This window comes from Eulemur rufifrons, chromosome 29, assembly GCF_041146395.1.
Source record: "Eulemur rufifrons isolate Redbay chromosome 29, OSU_ERuf_1, whole genome shotgun sequence".
Classification (NCBI taxonomy): domain Eukaryota; kingdom Metazoa; phylum Chordata; class Mammalia; order Primates; family Lemuridae; genus Eulemur; species Eulemur rufifrons.
This window is the reverse complement of record NC_091011.1, coordinates 82,853,767-82,862,081: the sequence shown is the minus strand read 5'-3', so window position 1 is coordinate 82,862,081 and position 8,315 is coordinate 82,853,767. Positions and strand designations below refer to the sequence as shown.

Sequence of the window (8,315 nt, the reverse complement as noted above, 5' to 3'; positions counted from 1 at the left end):
AGCTTTGACTTGGGGGGGACAGGCAGTACATGGGCAACGTATGTAACCTGAAATTCTGTATCCCCCATAATAATAAGATGAAATAAAAAACAAAACAAAACAAACAAAAAAAAGATTATAATGGAGCTAAAAAATTCTTATCATCCAGTATTTACAATACTTTTTATCATTATTTTAGAGTATATTCCTTCTACTTATAAAAAAAAGCTAACTGTAAAACAGCCTCAGGCAGGTCCTTCAGGAGGTAGTCCAGAATAAAGCATTGTTGTTGTAGGAGAGGACAGCTCCACATGTGTTATTGCCCCTGAAGACCAGATGTGGAGGTGGAATACAGTGATACTGATGATCCTGACCCTGGGCAGGTCTAAGCTAAGTGTGTGTATATATTTTAGTTTTTAATAAATGAGTTTAAAAAGTAAAAAAAGAAAAAATTAAAAAATTTAAAAGTTTACAAAGTAAAAAAGTTACTGTAAGCTATTATTATTTTATTATTGAAGAAAGAAAATATTAAAAAAAAATTTAGTGTAGCCTAGGTGTACAGTGTTTATAAAGTCCACTGTAACGTTCAACAATGTCATAAGCCTCACATTTTAGTCACCACTCACTCACTGACTCACTTAGAGCAACTTCCAGTCCTGGAAACTCCATTTATGGTAGGTGTCCTAAATAGGCATACCATATTTTATCTTTAATCTTTATCTTTTATTTTTACTGTACCTTTTCTATGTTTAGATACATAAATACTTACCATTTAGTACGTACAGCATTCCGTACAGTAACCTGTGCAGATTTGTAGCGTAGCAGCAAGAGGCTATACCACGTAGCCTAGGTGTGTAGCAGGCCATACCATCTGGGTTTGTGTAAGTACACCCTGTGACATTTGCACAATGATGAAATCGCCTAATGATGCATTTCTCAGAATCCTCAGAAATAGTCCTTTGTCAAACAATGCATGACTGTAATGCAATCCTAAGTTGTGGGTCAGGGATTTGTATCTAGGACTCTAGGAATGGCTTCGTTAGGGCAGTGCATCTCCCTCATTAAACTGTGAGTTCCTTTAAGAGAGAGATTGTATCTTTTCTTTTTAAATTAATGAATTAATTAATGAGTTTTTTCTTTTTTTTTTAAATTTCAGAACATTATGGGGATACAAACATTTTGGTTACAAGATTGTGTCCTTTAACTTACTAGCCTAAATTTCTAGAATAAAGTCTTCATAGCATGTTTGTTGGAGGAGGGAACTTCCTTGAAAGTTGCCCAGTTAGAAGCCTTTCGGGTGTCAAGACCACAACTCCCAGAATGCCATGCTCCCCACGCCGTCCCAAGAGTAAGGCGAGAAGGTCCCAGAGCCCATCGTGCCAGATCAAGACTACAATTCCCACTGCACACAGGGGCTCCGGGAACCTTGTCAGACAGCACCTGTTGCCATAGCATCCGGGTCCGGGCCAACCAATCCGAGCGCCCGCCCTTAATAGAAGGCGGGCAGTTTTCATCCCCGACCAACCCGAGGCGTCTTTGTTGTGATGCGCGACCGGAGGAGGCGGGAGCTTAAGACCGGCGCGTTCTCCTTGCATCTGGGGTCGTGGCCTTGCTCCCGCTGTGCAGGGAAATAATCCCGGTGCCTCCACGCGCGTGTGTGCGCGGGGGCTCTGAGGCGCTCGTGGGTCTGCACTAGGTCCCTGCGGGGGCAGGAGCGGGAGCCATGGGCGGGACCTCCAGTACCCGTCGGGTCACCTTTGAGGCGGACGAGAATGAGAACATCACCGTGGTGAAGGGCATCCGGGTGAGTGCCAGCGGGCGGGCAGGGGGCCAGTACTCAGACTCAGACCCCAAACCCCCGATCTTCTCGGGGCCCGCTCTGCCTGGTTTCTCCTGTCCGGCCCTCAGTGTTCGGCCAGAAGCCCAGGTCTCTGGAAAGAAGCCCAGAGTTTCAAGACTTGGAACATTCATTCAGAGAGAGTTCCTGGTTGTGTGCCAGGCGCTAGGCAGTGTTCTGGGGCAGGTGAGAGATGCCAGATTGAATTAGACCCTCCAGGGGCTCCGAGTCTACTCCTAACTGTACTGTTCACCAGTTGCAGGACTTTATTGGCACCCCTGTCTCACTGTACCTATCTGTGAAATGGGTCTTGTCTTCTGGGTTCAGGACCCAGACCCTACTTTTTCATTGCCCACATCATCTCTGTTAGGGTGAATTGGCATTTTAAGGAATGCTTTTCTTTGCTGTCTGTCATTTAGTGCTCTCCCTCTGATATGCCACCCCTCCCCTTCACCCCCCTACAATGTTTTCTGGCCTCCCTGGGGTGGTTTCTGGCTTCTCCCTCCTTCACTTTCACTTGATAATCTCCTCATTCCCAGGCTCCTCTTCTGTGGCCTGCTGCGCCCAGTTTTGCACTAGGCCCAGTTGCTTCAGGACTAGTGTCTGCCAGTCTGATAGAGGCTGAGATAGGTTTGCATTTTTTCGGACCATTAGAAATAATATAGTCAGTTCTGACCAACGCCCTAGAGAACTTTTTTTACACCTTCTGCATGTACTGATACATAAACTGAAAACTTGGTTTTTCTCTAGGGTGTCAGTATACCAGCACTAACTTCATTAACACAGTCTCCGCTGCACCTGAATTTGGAGCCTCACATTTTTGGAAGTATGATGCCTGAAACTAGTAAATAAAACAATTTTGACTTCAGAAAGTTTTACAATACTTTTGATTTTTCTTCCTCTGTAATCATACAACCAGCATAATTAAGTTAAATTTGTAAATTACCTTTTGCATTTGTTATTAGGAAATGAAACTTTTTAACTATTTAACGTGTTTAAAAACATTTTCCTCTGAAATTGTTACCTTGAGAAGAATTTATTAAAGTTTTCTTTATAGAAACTCAGACTGTTGAATTCAATTTTTGGTCTGTGACCAGCATTTCTTTATAGCATATTACCTAACAGTAGTATTACATTTTGTAATAAAATATATGAGGCTGCATTCTTTGCATTATTGTGGTTTAATGGATACTCTTTGGAGTAAAATAAAAATTACTGTAAACCTTGAGTTTTATGCAGAGATTTAAACAATTTTGCCTTTAGGCCTTGAGTGTACCACACCAGAGGGTGAAAAAGAATTTTAAAAAAAGCAAAATAAGTTTAGGGTGAGAAGACATTGGTTAGAAAAATGCATAAATCCGTGTTCTCATAGTCTGGTACAGACAGTGATGACAGCAAACAAAAGAGAGAATTTGGCCACAGCACAAAGATTCATATCAAATATTAGATAATGTTGAGTAGGATAAGTATGACAATAGGGATATGGAAATGTATTTCATTAAAATGGAAAGATTGTCCAAAAAACCTTTTTTTTTTTTTTTTTTTTTTTGAGACAGAGTCTCACCCTGTTGCCCAGGCTAGAGTGAGTGCCGTGGCGTCAGCTTAGCTCACAGCAACCTCAAACTCCTGAGCTCAAGCGATCCTCCTGTCTCAGCCTCCCGAGTAGCTGGGACTACAGGCATGCGCCACCATGCCTGGCTAATTTTTTCTATATATATTTTTAGCTGTCCATATAATTTCTTTCTATTTTTAGTAGAGGTGGGGTCTCGCTCTTGCTCAGGCTGGTCTCGAACTCCTGAGCTCAAACGATCCGCCCACCTCGGCCTCCCAGAGTGCTAGGATTACAGGCGTGAGCCACCGCGCCCGGCCCAAAAAACCTTTTTAAAGAATTTTTTAAAGAAAGAAACTATGCCTTTTGGGCACACAACTTGCGAAAAGCATTCTTCATTTTTCTTCTTTCTCATATAGTGCATTTTATCTGTATTGTTACAAATCAAGCACACACCATGCTCATTTTGACCTCTATGCTTTTCTTCAGAATATACCCTTCACCTAGAATGTCCTTGCACTGTTGCTTCAAATCCTTTTTCAAGGATGATTTGCAATCCCTGAGCTTCAGTTTTCTCATCTGCAAAATAATGGAGCTGAGTACCTCTCTCAGATCTCTGATCTTTTCCAGTTCTGAAATGCTGTGAGACCAGTGGCACTGTAAGTTTCTTGTAAGCCATTGCAGTTTCCTCCAAAAGTGGCATGCTGCTGAATTGTTGAGTACACAGAAGCCATTCTAATTTCTTTGAGGTCATGGTCAAAAGAATCAACTTGGAATTAAACAGACCTCAGTTTAAATCCCAGGTTGGATATTAATTAGTCTGTGGTCTTCCCTGATTGCCTGTGATTTTTGTCTAGATCTTTGGTAGATGTTTTTCAGTTGATTTTAATATTTTTCTTGGCTTGAATTAAACAGACTTCAGTTTAAATCTCAGGTGTTTATTAGTTTGTGGCCTTGGACAAATCACTTCTCTGGTAATAAGTCCTTATTCATAAAGGGTAATACCATCACTTCCCTTGATTGGTTGTGGCAAGAAGACGAGGTAAGGTATTTAAAGCACCTGGCACATTGGAGATTTTCAATAAAAGGCAGCCATTATTATGATAGGGTTCCCTTCATATCTAAAAATTCTAGGATTCTTTGAAAGTGTTGTGCAGTGTAGTGGAAAGAGCATGTGCTTTAGAACCAAGCAGACCTGGATTTGGAGTCTAGCTCTGCCTTTCACTAACTGTATGGCCCTGGACAAGTCAGTTTTCATTGTATTTTCCCTTATTCAGTATATCTGGATGGTGCAACCTACTTGTGAAAATTTGACGTTATGTAACCATCTGTACAGTGCCTAGTACTTTGACAGTGTTTGCACTTGTGAGTAGTAGCTGGTATTACAGCTGTTCAAGAGAATGGATACATAAACTTATATGAACTTAAAATAATTAGATAAAAATAAGAGCCTGTTATGTTCCCACAGGTGTACCTAAAGGGGTATGGACTGGGAGATGGGAGTCCTGGGTTCTACCCTATTTGCCTGGTGGTTTTTTTTTTTTTTTTTTGGCTAGGTCTTTTCTAGATTTTTTAAGTAAATTTTTATATTTTTCTTGGCTTGAAACAGTAATCTTGTTTCCTTTTGAGGCATGTGGAAATATAAGGAACAACATTCTCAGTAAGTGTTTAAGTTCAAGTGGTTAAACATGGTGCAAACTTCAGTTATGAACTGTAGATAGGCTAGTTGAATTTGGCTGAAGAAGCCTTTACAACTTTGCTCAATTGTCTAATATTTATGTCAACAGTTGTAAAAAATGAGAGTGTACCAATGATTCAATGGAGTCAAACATTGCTGGAAAACCAGTTTTGTGTTCTGTTCTATGATAAGGATGGTACAGATGGTGTCCTTATGATGGGACTTAATGATGGTTCAACTTACAATTTTTCAACTAACTTACAATTGTGCAAAAACTATATGCATTCAGTATGCTCCTCAACTTACAATGAGATTATGTCTGGATAAATACATCAACCCCATCATAAATTGAGGAGCATCTGTAATTTCATCTCCACATATCTTAACATATAAACAGTAACATTTAGTGAGCAACATAAGGCTTTCAGTGACTAAGCTGAGTTTATTAATAGATCATATTTTTCTGTACTTTTCTTGTTAAGGTCCTTAACAGCCAGCAATTAAGGGACCTACTTGTTTTAAGTTTAAAGTTTCTTCTCACCTGCCAAATGTTATTTTCATGGCATTTTTAGGGTCTTGTTTTTTTCCTTTATCCTTAGCAATTGATAGCTTTTCTCCTCTCTTCCATAAAATAACCTGTATTCTTACACCTGATTCCAACTTTGAATCTGAAACTACTCATATGGGTTGCGTGAAAGGTCACCCTCTTGCCTTGCCCTCCTCTCCAGGCCTAAAATAAATTTCTAGTGAAAGAAAGACCGAGCATTTTCATTACTCATATTACATGTGCTTGATAGGATTTTTGTGAGCACCTGCTGTGCCTGCTTGGAAAGTGTGCTTACGACTCAATCTTTTGCAAGTTTATCTGAAACATCAAAGCAGTGAGTGAACTCTTCTAGAGCGAATGTCAACTTCAATGAGTATCATGTTCAAAGTAATGTTTATCATGCTTTCCAGGCATACATGAATGTCTGCAGCTGGCCTTGAAGTTGCAAGCTGAAATTCACAGGGGCCAGTTATGCAGTATGGATACTTACATGGAACACAGCTCATGCTTTGGAAGTGTTGGCAGTTGAAGGACCCTAAATGAAGAGGTTACTTAATGTGACGTGTTATTTAGGTTTCTGGAGAGAGTAGGTTAGCAGAGGCTATAAATTGTGTTAGCCATTGGGAATGTTGATGAATGTCCAAGTGATTTAGTTAACTAGTAGATAATTGGTCTCTTTCAACTTTAGATTCCATGGATCTCTTGGGCAGAGTACTATTAAATATCTGAAGCTTTTTAGTATTTTATAAAGACAGAAGTTATGGTTTCAACTAATGACAAATGCAAAGAAACACAAGTGACAAATACAAACATAAGCTAAGAATTACATATTTTATATGTGTCAATGTGTGTATGGCACTTTCCCTTTCCTCCATGCCCTTAAGTAAGTATTTAGAAGTAATTTCGCCCAAATAATAATGGCAGTTTTTGGAGCTTAAGTCTTAAAAAGGTAGTTGAAAAGCAAATCAATACTCACACAGAAAATAACCTATACTATGTGGAAAGAAGACCAACAGTGAAAAATGGGTCTGAGTTCTTTAATCAATTTGATAAGACACATCTGGAAGAAGATAAAAAGTATTATGGGAGTGGCGGGGTCTGATTTATTTCTGTCTTATGTGGTTCCTGACTTCTTAGAGAAGGGGCATTTAAGAGTTCCCCTTCTTTTACTCTATTCTTTGGGAGTAGAAATACTTTATCCATTTCACCCAGTCTCCTGTTTCTGAGAAAATACTGGCTTCTGGATTGGTGAGTGGTATGTTTGTACTAATTTTGTGTAAGATCAAACAAGGTGGATAGGAAGAGATGAGTGGGAAGACTGCAGAAGATGACACACATCTTTTCTTCTCTCTGGAAAGCATTGGTATGGTGAGTACTACAAATTTAAACTTAGCAAGGGTCCATTTGATTAAATTTGTCTTTAGGAGCAATAGAGAATAGGGCAGATAGTCAAGGTGAGGCAACTGAATGTCATCAGGCCTGCTTCTCTTGATTGCCTTTTATGGTAGAACAGTGGTTCTTAACTTCTTTTAGTTCATAGACCACTGTGAATCTGAGCTCTGGACTCCGCTCAGAACAATGCAATAGGCAGGCAGTTTTGCATAAAATTGAGGAATTGATCCAGGGACTGCTGAATCCTTAGACCTCAGGATGTAATTCCTAACATTAATATATATGTGGGTTATTTCATCATTCTTTGCTACATGTAATTTCTGTAAATTACACTGGGTATTTGCCTTGATGGAAATTGCAGAGAGGCTGGAAAGCAGGTATAGTAGATATAGATCAGTAAATCACAAAAGGCTCTTCTAAGAGAAGTGCGCTAATGAAGGAAAGATGTGTTCCTGGCAGAAGTTGCTTCTTACACAGAGTCTGCTTATCCAGCTCTTGCAGAAGCTTATGTTGTACTGTTGATCCCTGTTTTGGGTCAGTTTTCATCACAAAGAACAGTTATTCTACAGCTGCAGATTGTGTGTATAACCCTGGCCAGCATCTCTAAATCTTGTCACCTGCCTTACAAGTGAACCCCTGTTCAGAGGAGATCACGTGAATGTGCAGGTCTGAACTTACTACTGCAACTGGAAGGTCAGCTCAGAGAGTGTTAACTTGCAATACAAATGATAACACAGCAAAACTATTGCCTTATAGTAACATAGCTATGACCAGAGTGGGGATAGGGTAATAGTGCTCTGAGTCAGCGGAGTCGCAACTGTGGACTACCACGGGTACTCCTTTGGAAGGGCCTAAAGATATAGTTGCTGACTAATTGTAAGGAAGAAGGAAGGTTGACCTTCAATAAGGCAACCTTACCATATGTTTATCAACCCTACAATATGTTTATCATGTGCTTCTTTGGATGACATGCTTATAAATTTAGTGATCTATAACCAAAGATTGCATTGGGAAATGGTTTGAACTGATGTTAGAATCTGACTGTAGCGAATTCTGAGGCATCAGAGAAGCCACAAAAAGAAATAAAAAGTTAACAAGAAACAATTAGTGATTCAGTTGAAAGGGACATTCCACCCTTAATACCTACATAGTGTAGATAGAGATAAATAAGTTCCTTATGTATGCATACCAGGACTTTGGCACCTGCTGTCTGCGAAAGCTATAGGCCTAGTCCTCCTGCACCGTGTATAGAAGGAGCCTATTACAAGCTCAGGCCCAGTTGATGAGAGTGAACCAAAATGAAATAAAAATCAAAGTCCCCAAGGCTGGAGTT

The 8,315-nt window shown here is 39.9% G+C and overlaps 1 protein-coding gene across 2 annotated transcripts in view; it reads left to right on the top strand.

Annotated features, from left to right (window-relative positions):
* The first annotated feature begins 1,561 nt into the window (after positions 1-1,561).
* Positions 1,562-8,315, top strand: part of CHCHD3 (coiled-coil-helix-coiled-coil-helix domain containing 3) — a 267,860-nt gene continuing 261,106 nt past the window's right edge. For both annotated transcript variants that reach the window (XM_069461831.1, XM_069461832.1), the window contains exon 1: positions 1,562-1,783. In XM_069461831.1, the coding sequence (XP_069317932.1) occupies positions 1,703-1,783 (81 nt within the window). In that variant the 5' untranslated portion in view covers positions 1,562-1,702. The remainder of the gene's footprint in view (positions 1,784-8,315) is intronic.